The sequence below is a fragment of the Cetorhinus maximus genome, chromosome 2 (assembly GCF_964194155.1).
Source record: "Cetorhinus maximus chromosome 2, sCetMax3.hap1.1, whole genome shotgun sequence".
Taxonomy (NCBI): domain Eukaryota; kingdom Metazoa; phylum Chordata; class Chondrichthyes; order Lamniformes; family Cetorhinidae; genus Cetorhinus; species Cetorhinus maximus.
Genome location: NC_135880.1, coordinates 28867319 through 28886826, shown reverse-complemented (window position 1 = coordinate 28886826; position 19508 = coordinate 28867319). Strand labels below are relative to the sequence as shown.

General features: G+C 41.4%; 1 protein-coding gene across 1 annotated transcript in view; it reads left to right on the top strand.

The window, feature by feature from the left end:
* LOC144689893 (uncharacterized) overlaps positions 1 to 19508 on the top strand; it is a 171333-nt gene that overhangs the window by 105937 nt on the left and 45888 nt on the right. Inside the window, exons 20-22 of the mRNA XM_078557388.1 lie at positions 602 to 735; positions 14400 to 14528; positions 17145 to 17586. Of these exons, the coding sequence (XP_078413514.1) occupies positions 602 to 735; positions 14400 to 14528; positions 17145 to 17586 (705 nt within the window). The remainder of the gene's footprint in view (positions 1 to 601; positions 736 to 14399; positions 14529 to 17144; positions 17587 to 19508) is intronic.

Genomic DNA, 19508 nt, shown 5'->3' with positions numbered 1-19508 from the left:
GGCCACTGATTATCCTGCAGCTCTTGGGGAGCATGATTTCTGACTCTGGAGTCCTTTTATCCTGGACCACTGGCCACTTAAGTGCCTGACTGGCACCTGATATGGCGGGCTTTTCCCAAAGGAGACAACGCAGGGCACTTTCCGGCCCTCCAGCTGGTGGGTGAGACCCCCATCGCCTGGATTAAATTCTGCCCCATGTAGCATGTAGATGGCCATTACTAAAGGAGCAACCATTTAGTGATATTTAATAGTGATGTTATTGTAAGGTCATATGGATAATGATATTTTGGTAAAAATTGAACAGGGAGTCACACAACAGAACACACAAGACTGGAGCTTTAGATATGAGATAAGCTCAAATCTGTTAGCTATTTGTAAAACAAGATAAACTGGAGGCAACATTCAACAATGAGTTTTGTTCCCCATGCTATGTTGTATCTGTCAGTGCCGGCTCATCCCACTGCGTAAAAGTAAACTGTACAATTTGGTTAGTCTTGAAATAATGCCTGTTTCTATAAGTCATCAGTGCAGCAATGAACTCTGCTACTCATTTGAGACAAAAACAAATCAAAAACTGACCTTTAAATCTTTGTGATTTCAGGTTTTTGATTTGTCCAACTCCTGCAGACTGTTGCACCAAGTGAACATATCACCAGAGGATGAGCCAATACACAAGGATCACACTGTCCTGGTATCTGAGAACTCACTGAATGATTATGTTCTTTTTGCCTATAGGTTAGTATTCAGTCTGCTCTTTCTTTCTATGCACCAGTATAAAAGTAGACACATTAAATGGATTACAGGTGGCTTCTGTATTTTCATTCATCTGTGAATGCGCGAATATATGGAAAGGACATGCAGGAGAAACTTACTGGTTCATCCAGACTGTGCTACACAGATGTGATTCCTTATGAATCAAAATGCTTACATTTCCCAGCCACCTGGAGCCATGTAATCACCTGGGAGAGGTGAAAAACAGACCAATTAGGGAGAAAAATCTGGAAAGTTCCCCTTCTCTTCCATTAGGTGATCAAAACAGGTCCAAGAGGGGGAGATGGTGGTGTAGTGGTAATGTCACTGGACTAGTGATCCAGAGGCCCAGACTAATGCTCTAGGGCATGGGTTCCAATACCACCAGTCAACTGGTGGAATTGAAAGCCAATTTCAGTAATGGTGACTATGACAACTATCATCAATTGTCATCTGGTTCAGTGATACCCTTCAGGGAAGGAAATCTGCCATCCTTACCTTGCCTGGCCTACATGTAATTCCAGATCCACAGCAGTGTGGTTAATTCTTAACTGTTCTCAAGGGCAATTAGGGATGGACAACAGACGCTGGCTTTACCAATGACAGCCACATCCCACAAAAGAGTTTTTTAAAAAAGACCACATTGTTTATGATCTACATTAGAGGATATCCATCTCTTGTATGAAGTCATAACCATCCTAGCCAGAAAGAGGTCCAGCTCTTGCTCAAAGGAATACAATGAATCAGCAAATGTCTCATGAGCTGGCAACCTATTCATCCATTCTCTGGGAAAAGAAGAACCCCACCTAACATCCAACCTCGTTCTGCCCTTACAACTATTAAATGTGACCCCAGTCCTCCCTAACCTGTTCAGTTGAAGTAATCAGTCCACATTAACACAATCTACACCCTTCATTATTTTATAAACCTCAATCAAATCATCACTAAGTTCACAGCTCTCTAAAATATAGAGGCTCAGCTCATAACGAACGTACATTTTAAACTGGGAATTAATCTTATGGTAATTACAGTAACTCCAGGATTGGTCACAGTACATTGAATTATCCAACACTGTTATTCCACTCTGTAGTTAGAGTTTCAACAATGCCACCATGATCATCCACACACCGTGCTTCTGCACTGTGACCAAGGATATTGTAACATTACACTGAGACATAGTTGTGTCATTGAGTCTGATCCTTATCTAAAGAGTCAGTGAACTGTTTCCCAATTTGGATCAATGTGTGCCAAGAAACCATCATACTGTAGTAAACTATTGTATAATGATAATCATTTTTATTGTTTGTCAGCATGATAATTGCTCCAATTCAGATATTTAAATGTTCTTTAATAGATTCATCGTCACATAATGACACAGTTGAGGGTTATGCAACATTTTGGCATTTCTGAAATGAAGTAATCAGTATGGAGATCATATTAACCTGAGTACTAACATTTTTGTTGCCACGTAATACATAGTAAATTTTATTCATGTGCCAACATAAAGAGAGAAATTATTAATTTTTGTGCTTGTCAACATCACATGCAAAGCATGATACCATGAGGGAGTTGATGAGTGCCATAATTGAGTTATTAAAATATTGGTGTTTACAGCACAGAAAGAGGCCATTTGAAATCCAATTAGTGTAGTCCCACCTCCCTGCTGTTTCCCAATACCCTCACAATTTTTTTCTTTGCAAGTTCTTTTAAAAGTGATGGATAAGAGACATGGTGAAGCAAAGGAAGATCTTTAGTCAGACTCTTGTACGCTATCAGATTTCACTCATTAGTGAAATTATCATGGAACCCTGCATTCTGCTGTTGTTACTGAGACTTCTCCTATTAGATTAGAAGAGAATTGAAGATTACTGCCAGTGTATTATTGTTTAGAGATAGCAAAAAGGAACAATTCCTCATTTACTAACAAGTGCAAAGAAAGGGAAAATTTCTCGTTTACTAACAATTACAAAGGATGACATTGGCCTGAATTTTCCCGTCAGCGATTTGGGGGCGGGGCCCGCTCGCCGACAGGAAAATGACGCAGGATGACGTTGGGAGGAACCCCCAATGTCATCCTGGTCCCTTTAAATTTTTAGGAAGGCGGGCAGACAGCGAAATCAGCTGTCCGCCCGCTGACCTGTCAATGGCCAATTAAGGCCATTGACAGGCTAATTAAGATAATTAAAGACCGGCCCGTCCAAACTTAAGGTTGGCTGGCAGGCCAGGAGCCCCAGTGGGCTTCTGATAAAGCATGAAACCTCATCCACTGGCGGGGAGAGGTTTCAAGTCCGTTTTTAAAAAGTCTAATAAAGTTTATGTCATTTTTATTAACATGTCCCATCTCGTGTGACATTGTCACATGAGGGGGACATGTTAATAATTTTTTAATTTTTCTATTTTTCGACTTTTCTTACCTGTCACTAATCTCCCTGAGACAGCACTTAGTCTCAGGGAGCAGTGCGCACTTTCGCATGTATGCGCGAAAGAGCGCACTTTGACAGCTGGGGAATCCCTCCCCCCCGCACAGGAAGCACATAGCGCTTCCTGTCGGGCAGGCCAAAGGCCCGCCCACTCAAAATGGCGGCAGGCCCCGTTTCGGTGGCGGGGGCCGGCTGTCTGCCCGCCGCTGAGCTGGTGGGGCCCACACGCCCACCAAGGGCAAAATTCTGCCCATTAGTGCAGTAGGAAGAGATGACTTTAGCTCAAAAGAGCAAGATGTAGAATCAGTTTGGGTAGACGTAAGAAATAAGAAAGGTAAAAGGTCAATTATAGACTTCCTAATAGTAATTATACTGTAGGACAGGATGAAATAAATGGGGCGTCTAAGAAAGGTACCACAAAAATGATGGGTGGCTTTAATCTACATGTAGATTGGGCAAATCAATTGGCAAAAGATAGCCTGGAAAATGAGTTCATAGAGTGTTTCAAGAGAATTTCTTAGAATAGGCTATTCTAGACCTAGTAATGTGCAATGAGACAGGATTAATCAATAAGCTCATGGCCACTTATCACCCTGACTTGGAAATATATCGCCGTTCCTTCACTGTCGCTGCGTCAAAATCCTGGAGCTCCCTCCCTAACAGCACTGTGGGTGTACCTACACCACAGGGACTGCAGCGGTTCAAGAAGGCAGCTCACCACCACCTTCTCAAGGGCAATTAGGGATGGGCAATAAATGTTTGCCTAGCCAGCGACGCCCACATCCCATAAAGATATAAAAAAAAGGTCCTGAGGTGACAGCAATCATAGCGTGATAGAATTTCACATTCAGTTTGAAGGGGAGAAGTGTGGATCTAAGACCAGTATTTTAAACCTCCATTAATGTAACTATAAGGGTATGAAGGCAGAGCCTACTAAAGTGAACTAGGAATCTATGGTAAAAGATATAAGAGTAGAGATACAGTGGCAGACTTTTAAGAAGCTATTTAATCACTCTCAGCAAGGATTTTTCCCAGTGAGAAAGAAAGACTGTTTGGGAAGGATGCATCTTCCATGGCTGAATAAGGAAGTTAAGGATTGTATCAAATTGAAATAAACACTGTACAAATCTGCAAAGATGAATAGTAGGTCAGAAGATTGGACAGATTTTAAGAACCAACAAAGACTGAAAAATAAGACAGAGGGAGAAAGTAGAGTATGAGAGAAAAAAAACTAGTAATATTAAAACAGATAGTCAGAGTTTCTCAGAGTATTTAAATAGGAAAAAGTAACTAAAGCTAGTGTCGGTCCTTCAGTGAGTGAATCTGGGAAATTGATAACGAAAGACTAAGAAAACTTCCCAAAGATATTGAAAATCAGGACATGAAAATGAGGGAGGAATTTAAAACAATCAATCATTGTCACCAGGGAAAAGTTACTGGGAAAACTATTAGACCTAAGGCTGACAACTCCCCAGGACCAGATGGCCTGCAGCCTAGGGTCTTAAAAGAAGTGGTTGCAGTGATAGTAGAAGCATTGGTTATAACCTTCTAAAATTTCTTAGATTCTGGAAAGGTCCCAATGGTTTGTATTTAAGAAGTATTTAGATGGGCATTTGAAACGCCAAAGCATACAGAGCTATGGGCCAAGTGCTGGAAAATGGGATTAGAATAGATAGGTGCATGATGGCTGGCATGGACACGATGGGCCGAAGAACCTGTTTCTGTGCTGTATAACTCTATGACTCTATGCTAGGAAAATAGCAAATGTAACGCTTTTATTCAAGAAATTAGGGAGACAGAAAGCAGGAAACTATAGGTCAGTTAGCCTAGCATCTGTCATAGGGATAGTGCTAGAATCCATTATTAAGGAGGTTGTAGCAGGATACTTAGGAAATCATAATATGATCAGGCAGAGTCAACATAGTTTTGTGAAAGGGAAGTCATGTTTAACTAATTTATCAGAGTTCTTTGAGCAAGTAACAAGCACCCTGGATAAAGGGGAATCTATAGATGTGGTATATTGGATTACCAAAGGCATTTGATAAGGTGTCACATCAAAGGCTACTTCATGAGATACGAGGACATGGTGTAGGAGGTGTCACAACTCCCTGGGGATAGTACGCTGTAGTATCAAGCCCCACTGTTCCCCAAGCCGCGACAAATGTGAAAAATTTGACCAAACCAACAGATTGCTCAATTCTACCTAACTGTTTAATTTAGGTTAACAGAATACGAGCACCAGGTTTGTAAACTTAATAAATAAATAACTATTTATTGAACAAACTGTCGATAACCAGTGGCAAAAGAAAGAAATATGAACTGCTAATTTCTAACACTGTAGCTTAAACTCTACCCCTTCTTAAATCCCTATACACACACATACAAGACACATAAGACACACAAAAACATGGATTTTAAGGGTGGGATAAAACAGTTCAATAGCACCGATTCTAGAGTACAGGATTCGATGGATTGATTTTGATCGATGTCTTCCAAACTCCTTTCAGCCTTGTTGATGACACAGCATTTTCAGTATTTAGTTCACTGATTGAACACTTGCCTTTCAATGTCTCTAATGGTGATTTTCCCCTTTTGCCCCTTGACAGGGGTTTTCAGGAAGAGAGCAGGTTATAGAGATATGAGAAGAAAAAGCCAGCTAGCTATTATTGTGGAATTACTGGAATCTTCCACACACAGGAGAAAGAGGTTTTAGGTTTTGTTCCTTTCAGGCTAGGAGCTATTCAGCTGCACTCCCCTCACACAAAACCCTGGTCATCTGGTGAGGAGTCAATTAAAATGCTGTCGGTAGGCAGCTCCCTTGGTCCAGTACTCCTTTCTGGCACCATCCTGTTTTTCATGGTACACTCTGTTCCAGGCCTGCAACATTGTATATATCTCTCATCCTGTTCCAGTGGACATGTCATTCAAACTGCAACCATTGTAATTTTAATACATAGTCCAACAGAAAATAAAAAAGATATGTTCTTTACAATAGTCCAACAGAAATAATAAGATATGTTCCTTACAGGGGTAACATAATAGCATGGATAAAGGATTGGTCAGCTAACAGGAAGAGGAGAGTAGGGATAAATGAGTCTTTTTCTGAATCAATGCTGTGGTCTTAACTATTTATAATCTATATCAATGACTTAGATGAAGGGACCAAACGTATAGTAGCTAAATTTTGTAGGGGGTGGTGGTGTGTGTCAGCTTCAACTCTGACTTCTGAGCGGTCCAAATCGCTCCCACTCCCTGGGTTCCAGACCTTGGACTTATTTTGGGGTTGTGACAAAGTGGCACAGACAACTGGTTTTGGTGCAAGAAACAAAACTGGGTTTATTGAAGTCACAAATGAACTTATAACATTAGGATTACACTGAGATTATACAGACCTACAAAGTACACTTACTTAAGAATGGGGAACACACGGCATAACGAGGGAAAATCACGCTACTAATCCCCTTACCCTTGTCCCACCCTCAAAACCTAACTAAATTGAACTAGGAGAGGTCAGGGATCATGCTCACCAACCAGAGTTTCTTGACAGTTCGAAATACAGCCAGGTAAGCCAGTTGCAGTTTTGGGGTACGCTCTTTGTGTCCTTTGGTGCCTGCCATCCCCACGTGGTCCTGGTCTGTGGAATCTGCGAAGGTTCTTCAGTTGGGTGGAGGGCGCGGTTGTGGGTGGTCGATCTTCATGGAGGGCTGCAGTTGCGGCCTTGTTGTCTTTGGTTGAGCCTGCCACCCCATGCCCCTCGCCGTGATGTTGCCTGCGGGCCTGCAAACCTCCAGATCTCCTCCCTCCGCTTGGCTCAACTCCCTGCTTAAACTCTGCTTCAACCACTCCAAAAACTGCTCACCCTGAAACTGCTCACTTTAGATCTGCCCCCTTTCGTAACTGGTGGCCCAGTTATACTGTTCTTTCAAATTTCTTATCTCAATCAAATCAAGGTTAGTTCTTTGTTTGATTTTGGTGGGCTTCCCCAGGTGATTGTTGTCTCGTTTTTAATGGGTGCGCATGATGTTTATCGTTGTCTTCCTGTCCCCATAACTAATTTTGAAGTGAAAGCCATTATATATGTGGAGTATTGATGGGTTCGCATAATTGCATTGATTGCGGCCTTCCTGCTGTAGTAGTTAGTAGCGATTATTTATGCAAGATTTTGATGGGCTTTAGTTTTGTGTATGATGAAGTCTTTCTCTGGGTTGATTATTTTAAAGGGAAGAATGTGTATTCTGTCTCCTCTTGTCCTAGCCTCCTGCCTGCAGGGTTCTACACTTAACCCAGCAGTTGGGTCCTCTGCCATAAAAGTCCAAAAGTCATATCTTTGTTGATGATATGAAAAATGTGGGAATTTTGAGAACCCTTCAATTTGCCGATGGCACCAAGATACTATAGGTAGGAAAGTAAGTTTTCAGGAGGAGATAGAGAGACTGCAAAGGGTTATAGACAGGTTAAGTAAGTGAACAAAAATTTGGCAGATGGAGCATAATTTTGTTAAAATGTGAATTTATCCACTTTGGCAGAAAGAATAGAAAAGCTGTATATTATTTAAATGGAGAAAGACTGTAGAACTCGATGGTACAGAGGGATCTGGGTGTCCTGGTACATAAATGACAAAAAGTTAGCCTGCAGGTACAGCAAGTGATTAGGAAGGTAGATGGAATGGTGATGTTTATTGCTAGAAGAATGGAATATAAAAGTGGGGAAGATTTACTTTAGCTGCACGGAGCCTTGGTGAAACCACATCTGGAGTGCTGTGTGCAAATTTGGTCTCCTTATTTGAAAAAGGATATAATTGTGTTAGAAGCAGCTCAGGGAAGGTTCACTCAACTCATTCCTGGGATGGAGGGCTTTTCTTATGAAGAAGGGTTAAACAGGCAGGGCCTATACCCATGGGCATTTAAAAGAATGAGAAGTAATCTTATTGAAAGATCCTGAGGGACTTGATAGGGTGGACACTGGAAGGGTGTTTCCTCTTGTCGGAGAGAGTAGAACTAGGGGGCCACAGTTTAAAAGTAAGAGGATTCCCTTTTAAGATGGAGATGAGGAGAAATTTTTGCTCTCAGAGGATTGTTGGTATGTAGGATTCTCTTCCCCAGAAAGGTGGAGAGGCTGGGTCATTGAATTTACTCAAGGCAGAGTTAGATAAATTTTTGATAGACAAGGGAGCCAAGGTGGCAGACAGGAAAGTGGAGTTAACACCACAACCAGGTCAGCCATGATCTTATTGAATGGCAGAGAAGGCTCAATGGCCTACTCCTGCTCCTAAATCCTATGTCTTAGAGTAGAAATTACTATTGGTGATAAAAACTGGCAAATGCTGTGTTGGTATGTCATTCCTTTATCCACTATTTAGCTGAAGTTAAAGCTTTTTTAAAGCAAATGGGAGAACGCCCGTATTAAAATAGCAGAAAAATGTCATATAAACGAGTTAAACAGTTGTCCAATAATATTGGCAATGTTAGGTTCATTTCTCTTGGAGTGAAAGAAAATTGTGGCTCCAACATTTCTTTTATATTTCTTTCACTATTAGCTTCATGCTTTATTTATAACATTTAATTTGCTTAGATTATTGCACATTCTTCACAACTTGAAGTGTTGAGTTGAAGGCGGGAGGAGGCATACTTGGAGCATAAGCGCCAGCATAGATCTGTTGGGCCGAATGGCCTGTTTCTGGCATAAATTCTAGGTAATTCTACATAATATTTTCAACTTGCTTTTTATATTTTGCTGTGTTGCAAGTCTCACCATCATTCCTGTGGGATTTAAAGCTAAAATCTCCCAAAGATGCTTGAACATTATCCCCTGGTTTAACTTTTTGATTGGCTTAATTATTTTAATGTATTGATTGACCAAATGATGAATTAACTCCCAAATAAACAAATGTACTCAATTAAATAAGGCTAAAGTTATATGTAGTTAACCTCCTGTCTTAATTCCTGAAAGGTAGATTGAGTGATTGATTCCAATTATCGAGCTAACACTGGTTGGCTGAGCTGATTAACAAATGGGTCAAACTGACACATTTTCTTTTTGACATGACCAATTCACCATGGTTGATTCCAAATTGAAAGAACCATACTTTTGGCCCATTTAGCCCAAGGAGGACCAAAATTGGGTTCATACTGGATCATTTTTTTCTCAAGGCACCGGAAAGGAAGATTTGCTCTCCGCATTAGTTGTGGAAAGATCATAAACACACTCGGAAGAAACCTGCTTCTTCCTCACATGTAACTGATCAATTATCTCAAAAAACCACTACTGACTGTGCGATGGATCAGCAGCTGCTCTCTGTAACTGTAGCCACAAGAAAATATAGACACTGCTGATCAGTTAGGGTAGGGAAACAGTTTATACTAAGGATAATGTCCAAAAGTCGCTTGCTTTGTGATGAGCTTTATGACTCTACTAAAATTTGGACCTTGAGTTCAGATTTATCTTGGAGGAAGCTAAAATTTCAACCCCCACTGAATTTATGCAATCTTTCATCCCAACTTATCTGTAGATGCGCTCTTCTCAATTACTTACTAATTATCATACATTTTTAATTCAGTGGATTTATTGAATTTATTGATGATAGTTAAGATGACAAGGAAAGAGAGCTATCCAATTCTAATTTAACCTAAACTCAGATATAAAAACAGAATTACCTGGAAAAACTCAGCAGGTCTGGCAGCATCGGTGGACTTCAGTTCTGCCGAAGGGTCATGAGGACTCGAAACGTCAACTGTTTTCTTCTCCACCAATGCTGCCAGACCTGCTGAGTTTTTCCGGGTAATTCTGTTTTTGTTTTGGATTTCCAGCATCCGCAGTAGCTTTTAGCTTTTTGTTTCTAAACTCAGATATGATTGAAGAGCAAAATGTTGTACATCTACTACAATACAGTAATCTTTCTAAGTAGATATGGTAGTTACTATGCATAAACCCAATATTCTGTGCACCAACAATGGCCATACATTGTTGCTAGCATCTCAGTAAAGTGTCAGATTCTATTCCTCCCTCACACCTCTAAAGGTTTTGGAAGCTTCATGAATTTAATGTAGTTTACCAGCTGTTCATTGTTGCACAGGCACTCCGAGTATAACTTAATCTCAGCTAAATCTCTATAAAAACGCTTTCATTTTTTGTTTAGCTCATTTTCTACCATGTCCCCCAACCCACCTTAAGCTTTTCATTGGAATATATTCCCACCTTTCCTCCCTCAGCCTCTGCACTGATTCAGTTGCTCAACCTTAATAATTTGAAACTCCATCACAACTCACCTTTTCTTCACTCTTCTGATGTGACATCAGTGACTGCTCTCCTGTCCTCCCTTAACTTCTCCCTTTATATACACTCTCCCACTCATATTCACGGCCACTCCCACAACCATGTCACCTCAATCTTTACTTTCATGATCACAATCACAGGTAAGGCTATCTCCACACTAGTGCTAGACGATGACAATCTCCAACAAGAGAGAATCTAACCAGCCCCCCTTGATACTCAATGACATTACCATCACTGAATCCTGCACTATCAACATCCTGAGGGTTACCATTGACCAGAAACTGAATTGGACCAGCCACTTAAATACTGTGGCTACAAGAGCAGGTCAGAGACTGGGAATTCTGTGACAAGTAACTCACCTCCCGATTCCCCAAAGCCTGTCCACCATCTACAAGACACAAGCCAGGAGTGAGATGGAATATTCTTCACTTGCCTAGATGAATGCAGTTCCAACAACACTCAAGAAGCTCAACACCATCCAGGACAAAGCAGCCCATCCACCACCTTAAACATTCTCTCCCTCCCCCACTGGCACATGGTGGCAGCAGTGTGGACCATCTACAAGATGCACTGCAGCAGCTCACCAAGGCTCCTTCTATAGCACCTTCTAAATCTGTGGGCTCTACCACCTAGAAGGACAAGGGCAGCAGATGCATGGGAATGCCACTACCTACAAGCTTCCTTCCAAACCACGCACCATCCTGACTTGGAACCATATTGTCGCTCCTTCACTGTCACTGGGTCAAAATCATGAAGCTCCCTTCCTAACAGCACTGTGGGTGTTCCTACATCACATGGAGTGCAGTGGTTCAAGAAGACGGCTCACCACAACCTTCTCAATGGCAATTAGCATTGGACAATAAATGCTGGCATAGCCAATGACATCCACATCCTGTGAAAGAATTAAGAAAAACACTTCCCTTTTATCTCACTATTCACATCACCTTACCCTTTTACATTTTCAAACTCCCAACTGGTTAGCCTTTGGCCCTCTATTTACGAGAATACTTTTACCCCATCACACCCCAGTTTCCCGTTGTCCACAAAGCCAGACCGCCCCAAAGATTCTTCCCCACCCTAACCTTGAACCCCTGCCTTTCTCTAGTTTCTCTTCTTTCTCTCCATCTTTGAGTTAACCATCCAATTTCCTTTCAAGGCTTAAAGTATCTCAACTATCCTACATAGTGCATGGTTCTCCATTATTCATTAGAAGTCATTGTGTGCAAAATAGAAAATGTTTTTCACCAACATCAGCAACTGAATGGACATAAATAAAACAACTCTTGATGGCTGACACATACATAATTAAACTAAAAAGGTCTGGTTACTGCTAAAGGCAATTAAGCTGAAACTGTTCACATGTAAATAATAAATTCACATGTAATAAAACAACACAACAGTGTGTTGCTGTTTGCGACTGTAAGTAACTTAAAAGTTAAATTCAAGGATACTCTAACAAATAATTTCTAACTACAGTGTTGGCATCTGCAACGTGTTCACTACAGTCTACTAGAATCTGAATAATTCATCTTTGGAAAAATCTACAGGCAAGTTATTTTCCCATTCAGACCACTGGGAATCACAGTGGAGCCTGATTTTATACTCTCCCAGCATCCACACACAATCCCCTCTAATAGCATTCTTTGGAGAATGACAGTGTAGGAACCCTGGCCAACTTTTCTTTCCCTCCCCTGAGGGTACTTATCCTGCCATTGTCTCAGCATGTACCAGTGGTTAAACCTGGGATTTTCCTAATCTATAAAACTCAGCTATTCGTTGAAGGAGTCCATTTGTAAATAACTGCTTACCTGTAAATAATATCTGTAGCTCTAAGCAGGGAAAGAGCATTGATCTTTCCAAATACAGAGAATTTATGGAGAGTGCAATCTGCTCCGATTAGGATATTTGGTTCTTTTCTGGTTGAATGCATCCTGTATTTATAATAGTCAACTTTATTATATTATATTTTTGTTATATTATATTCATGAAATGTGGACATCATTGACACAGCCACATTTAATGCCCATCACAAGTTGCTCTGAGAAAATGATGCTGGGCCTTCTTGAAGAGTTGCAGTCATTGTGCTGACAATGCTCACAAAGTAATTTTAGGTACAGTGTTTGAGGATGTGAAAACAAGGATGATGAAGGAGTGGCAATCCATAGTCAAACCAGGATGGTGTGTGACCTGGAGGTGATTTTGGGGGCGGTTGTGTTCCCATGATGATGCTGCTATTGTTTTTCTTGGTGATGGAGGCTACAGGGCTAGGCGTTGCTGTCAATAGGTGTGGAAGTTGCTGTTAAATTAAGGGGAGATGATAGTGTAGTGGTAATGTCACCAGGTTAGTAATCCAGAGGCCTAGGCTAATGCTCTGGGACACAGGTTCAAATCACACCATAGCAGCTGGTGAAGTTTAAATTCAACTAAGAAAGCTGGAATTGTAAGCTGGTCTTATAATGGTGACCATGAAGCTATCATTGATTGTTGTAAAAGCCCATCTGGTTCACTAATGTCCCTTTATTGAAGGAAATATGGCCTTAATTTGACTGCCCTTTGAAATGGTCTAGCAAGCCACTCAGTTCAAGAGCAATTAGGGATGGGCAACAAATGCTGGCTGTGCCAATGACACTCACATCCCATGAACGAATAAAAAAAATATAAGTCTGATGAGCTGCTGTAGTACTCAGCTATATATAGTACATACTGCAGCCATAGTGCACCGCTAGTGAAGGCTGGGGTTAGATATTGAGTCCAGTGACAGGGTCCTGATTAAGTGCACTGCCTTCTCCTGGTTGGTATCAAGCTTCTTGAGTTTCGTTGCAAGAACACCCATGAGTGATGTGTGTGCCATAATACTCTTCAGCTGATACTTGGAAGTGGTGGAGAGGCATTGGGGAGTCAGGAGATACCTTATAGAGTGCCTAGCCTCTGCGTATTCTTAGTGCTAAAGTTCCCAATGTGTTTAGTTTTATTAAGCATCTGGTCAGTGGTAACACCTCAAGGTATTGATAGTGGGGCATTCAGCAGAGATGATGCCATTGATGGCCAGGCTGGACTGTTGGGCTTTTTCTTGGATATAATCATTACATTGCAATTACCGAGTATGAATGCTAGCTGACGCTTGTCAACCAAACCTTGACGTTGTAAAGGTCCAGATGTAGGCTGTTTTGCTTCCAGAGGAGTTGTGAATGGAGCTGAACACTGTGGAATCAGCACACAGCTGAATTCCTAACTGAAATATCATAGATTATGAGCATCCTCTCTTCCCTCTGTACTTCAATCAGTGGAAGAACTTGTGACTAATTTGGCCCCTTCTCTTTAGAACTTCCTGCTTAAACCTTTTAGTTTCACTAACTCCCACACCTTTCAGTCATTGTGAGAGTGAACAAAATAAAAATCACAATAATTATGATTGCTGAGACTCTGTAACAATTAATAACTTGAATACAGATAAGAACAGAATCCCAATCTCATGAAGCTAAAATTAAAAATTGAACAACTTGTAAATTATTGCAGTGTGTTTAATGGATATACCTGGATTGAACCTGATAAACGAAAGGCCATTCTAATAAATGTTGGCTTTTAGTAATTTAAAATGAATACAATTAGATGTGAATTATATCTGAAAGCTGCACTGAGAGAGAATAGATATTTAACCTTTGTTGTGTAAGATGAACAACAGCTTTGCCAACAACACGATTGTTCTCATTGTGCCGACAGATGGCACTACACATGTCTGCTAAATGATACATAAACAGCGCTTAAGTCTCGTTCCCTACAAGAGCAAGATCAGAAAAGACCAATTGCCCATCACTTGTGAATTATTTTTCCCCATAGGAGCATTAACCTGATCACACTGTATTTGGACAATGTAATCGATATATAATGGTCTGTTTACACTGCCTTTGGAAACACTCTTTTTATGTGCTCTAATTATTGTTTTTATGACTTTGTCAGGAGTGGAAAAGCAGCTATGGTGTTGAGTGCTAAAAAAGGAAAAGTAGTAGCCAAGTTATCAGCCTGTGATGCTGTAGCATCTATCCAAGGGGTGGCAGTTACCAAAGAGTACTTCCTTTTAATGTGCAGGTACAGTACCGTTTCACACCTACAATTAGTCCTCTATAAATAAGGTGAAAAATAACAGAGAATAGAATGAAACTTTGGAGCTCTTCATGGGGGGGCGGGGGTAATTTCCTTTGTTTGCTATTTTGTAGTTGAAATTGTACTGCACCCAAAAAAGTTGTTTACGATTTCACTGCAAACAAAGAATGATTTAAATCTTCCAATCCTATCACACATGGACCAGTATCACTGAACTTGAGGGAAAAGAGACCTGTAAATACTGGAAATCTGAGGTAAAGCCATAAAACGATGGACAGTCGCAGCAGGTGTATTAGTATCTGAAAGAGAAAGATGGATTCACATAGGCCCAGATTTCCATCCCTGGGGCGGAAGCACAGAGCCGGGAGATTTCCCAGCCCGGCGATCCCGACCTTTAAAAATGACCACCCGCAGGTCGGGTTTTGGTCGGGGTGGGGGGGGCGGGCTGAAATAGAGGTTGGAGCGGGCGACCCTGGAATGATTGTGAAGGCTGCCGGGTGTGGAGGTGGGCTGGGCGCAAGGCCTGCCTCTGTGCTCCAGCACTGAGTTCAAATTTTTTTTAAATTATAAAACAAAAACCATCCCTCCGGTCCTCACCCACCTCAGCCCCCACCCACACATTCCCATCCATGCCAACCCATGCCCCCCACCCACTTGCCATGATCCCCATATTCTCTATGCCAACCCATGTCCCTCTACCCATCCCCACTGCCCCAACTTAGTGACCTGCCACTCACCCCCATTGCCCCATTCCCCTATGCCAACAGTGCCCCTCTACCTCCCATTGCTCCCATGCCCCTTTTGCCACTTAGTGTCAACTAATGTCAGCCCATGCCCTCCACCCATCATGCTTTGCCCTTATCCCCTCCATGCCATCTCACCTAGTACCTTGGACAGTTCCTTGAAAGCTTTGATACTTCCTGGGCAGCTTTGACAGCTGGACAGCTCCTTTACAGTACCTTGACAGCTGGACAGCCTACTTACAGTTACCTAATAGCTGGACAGTTCCTTGACAGCTGGACAGCTCTTTTAAAGTTCCGTGACAGCCAGACATTTCTTTTGACAGCTTGACAGTTCCAATGAGTTTGTGCGTAAAAAGTACGTAATCATATTCACAGCTAACAATCTCAAAAGGTGCCTTGCCACTCCCAAAGGATGCCTTACTTCTCCCAAAAGTGCCCCAGGACGCTATCCAAAGGGGTACCTTACCTCTCCAAAGGGTGCCCTGGCTATCCAAATTAATCCACTGAGTTCAGACCTCCTCTTACCTGTTCTAATCCGGATTTCACTCATGGCCTTCCAAAATGCCACTTCAGTGGAGGCAGTTGGTGATTTAAATGGCCAGCTACCTTCGCAAATCATGCATGCGTGAACCCTGGCCCGACTTCAGTCCTGCCCCCACAAAGATGGGAAATGCCAGGTGCGGGGGCAGGATTTAGAATTTTCAGCCATTTCCGAGATTTTTGCCGCCACAGACAGCCTCTCCATGGTGGCAAAAATCCAGGCCTTAATGTTTTTAAGGTGTTTAGGGATCTTTCATGAAAACTATTGCAAGGTTACAACCTAGCTTTATTTTTCAGATGTTGATGGACTTGCTGTGCATATCTCATATTTTCTGATTTTTGTCACTGAATTCCCCTTATTTTTTGTATATTATTACACTAAATTTAAACATTAAATTATTCTCTGTGCCTGGCAACATAATGCGTAGTATGCTAATGTAGAGAATTCTCAATGTCCTTAGTCTAGGACTTATCATTTGTCAAAAAAGAACAAAGCTGGAGATTCTCATTGTTTGGTTTTACAAAAACTAAACCACCATATCTAAGGAACCAAAATGATTTTCAGACCTGATTCAATTCAAAGAACTTGATTAGAAGTTAAATATCTGGTCAACAAATAGAGGACAACATTATACAACTGTTCTTCTCTTGGGCTGCCTTACCTAATGAAAGCATGTATCAGAAAATTGCAGCTATGGGCGCTATGAATTTCCATTCATAAGGAAGCACTTCTAGCAGGTGAAGCTGGACAGTTTCAATATATAATTTTAGATCCTGTCTGTCGCACAAGCTTTTGATGCTGGATTGCTTGTGGTTGCACGCAGAGTCACAAATGTTGATTTTATGTCACCAGCTCCAACCACCTTTCCTCACATAAAGCTAGTGGAGGAGGTGGACCTCTGCTGCCTTGGCTCTTCTCTTAGGGAAACAAGCCTAATGTCCTGTGTTGCTTTGCTTCTCGCTCGGGATTTTGCAGGGTTTGTAGCCAAAGTCCGAGCTTCAGTCAACTACAAGGGCAATAACTGAAAGGTGAGATTTGAGAGCTGTCCAGGTGGAAGGTATTCATTTCCTATAGTTTCAATATGTAATTATGAGCTGATCATTTAGGTTTACCCACAGACTCCTGGTTTGGAATTAACTTTGGATGGTCTGAAATTTGAACACTCCAGCTATAAATCCAAATCTTAATTTCAAGTTGCTATGTATAACCTGGATTTCAAGGACTCTTAAACCCATTAATTGAAGCCACGCTGTAAATTTGTAAGCAGCATTCAAATTCAGATTAAATTATGTTTCCTTCATTGAAATGTCATTCCAGGTATCCATCCTCAAGATTGTGTGAAGTACTCCATATTGAATTATTTGGTGTGAAGAACTTTGCTTATATCCGCACAATAAAAGGCTGTTGTAATCATCACCTTTCCGCCCTGTCCGTAAATCACTTGGGTTCTCATGTAGTGGCGTTGTGCTGCTCTTTTAAAACGAATATTACTGAGATCATCTCCTGGAACCTAGAAACTGAAGACCACAAACACTTGGCCAGGTTCTCTTCTACAGTGATTGGAGGCAAGCAAGCTTTCCTAAAATGCTCTTATTTAAAAAGACACGATTGGCAGATGACTACCAAAAGTAAAATGTTGAAAAAATTGAAGTTTAAGTTCCCAAACAGGCCAACAGATATGGAATTTCTTGATGTTTTGCTTTGTTCCTGTTGTATCTGCAAGCTGCTCATTGTCATCTGCATCAAAATTCCTCACATTGTGAGTGGTTGAGGGCTAGGACGAGGGAGGGATTAGCCAGGCAGTGAAAGGGCTCTGCGGAGTTAGATCCTGTCTGTCACACAAGCTTTTGGTGCTGGATTGCCTGTGGTTGCGCGCAGAGTCACAAATGCTGATTTTACATCACCAGCTCCAACCACCTTTCCTCACATAAAGCAAGCAGAGGAGGTGGACCTCTGCTCCCTTGGCTCTTCTCTCAGGGAAACAAGCCTAATGTCCTGTGTCGTCTTGCTTCTCGCTTGGGATTTTGCAGGGTTTGTAGCCAAAGTCCGAGCTTCAATCAACTACAAGGGCAATAACTGAAAGGTGGGATTTGAGAGCTGTCCAGGTGCAAGGTATTCATTTCCTAAATTATTTTTGAGTAATATATGCATAATCATTTTTTGATGAATATCTCATTCCTTTGTGTATTCTTTTGTTTGTTTTTAAATTCTTGGATGGATTGCAAGATGGATTGAATATGTTTTCAAAAATGTAAATCAAACGTATTTAATTTTAACAATCCTACATAGGCTGTTTAGAAAGTCAAATTAGTCTTGGTTTTGGATTATTGTCTTGTTAGGTCCAGCTATAAATTGTTTTTGGAGTAGGTGGTCAAAAACTGAATCCTACAGTACAATGAATTAGCAAGGTGAAGTACAAAATAAGATAAGAAATGAGTAGCAGTGCAGTATACTCCACTTCACTGCTATAGGTTTCATATGGCAAGTTTGATGAGTGCACAAGGAAATGCCATTGAGTAAAAGCCTGAATTCCGGCCACACAGACTGTTCTGATTGCTTAATGCTCACAAGATTTGGGTACATGTTGTTTAAATAATCTAAAGAGATTGGTGAATGATTGAAATGTTCTTGTTGATCTGGAACCTGGGTGGGAGATCTGGCTAGGAAAAAGGAGATTGCTTGCAGCATTAGTAAGTGTTGAAGAACTTAAAAGAGTTTCTTAATGTGAACATCTCAGGCAACACAATGTTGGGAATATCACAGCTAACCTCTACGTTGCCCGATGGGGGAGGGACGAAATATTGGGATATGGTTCCCATTCCTGACAATTGTTTGACTTTGCTGGAATTACGTGTGTGCATATGTAGGGTTGGGATCTCATTGGACTCAGCTGAGTTGAATAGTTCACAGACATTCACTACCCAGGCTTTCAGGTAAGGAGCGAAAAGCAAAAGCCTGGGTTTTCACTCCCGAGGCAGTTGTGCAGAGCTGGGAAATCTCTGGGCTTGCTGCAATCACTTCGGGACAAAGTATCCTGATTACGGGACCATCATTCTGGAGTGGGGGGGAGGGGGGTTGGGTGACAATGTTAGAAATGCAAGTCCGTTTAAGAGTAAACATTTTCAGTTTGAGAGTGAGAAACCTGGGTCGGAAACAATTGTGCTAAACTTACATAAGGGTAATTACAATGGAATGAGGGCAGAGTTGGCTGGAGTGGACTGGGAAAGCAGTTTAGCAGAAAAGAGAAATAAAAATACCTGGAAAAACTCAGCAGGTCTGGCAGCATCTGCGGAGAGGAACACAGGTAACGTTTCGAGTCCTTATGACTCTTCAACAGAACTAAGTAAAAATAGAAGAGAGGTGAAATATAAGCTGGTTTAAGGGGGGGTGGGACAAGTAGAGCTGGAACCCTCTCTTCTATTTTTACTTAGTTCCGTTGAAGAGTCATACGTACTCGAAACGTTAACTGTGCTCCTCTCCGCAGATGTTGCCAGACCTGCTGAGTTTTTCCAGGTATTTTTATTTTCGTTTTGGATTTCCAGCATCCGCAGTTTTTTGCTTTTATTTTTATTATAGCAGAAAAGAGAGTTGGTGAACAAAGGTAGACGTTTAAGAAAATAGTTCATGACTCTCAACAAAGGTATATCCCAGTGACACAGGGATGACACAGGGAGTCTACAG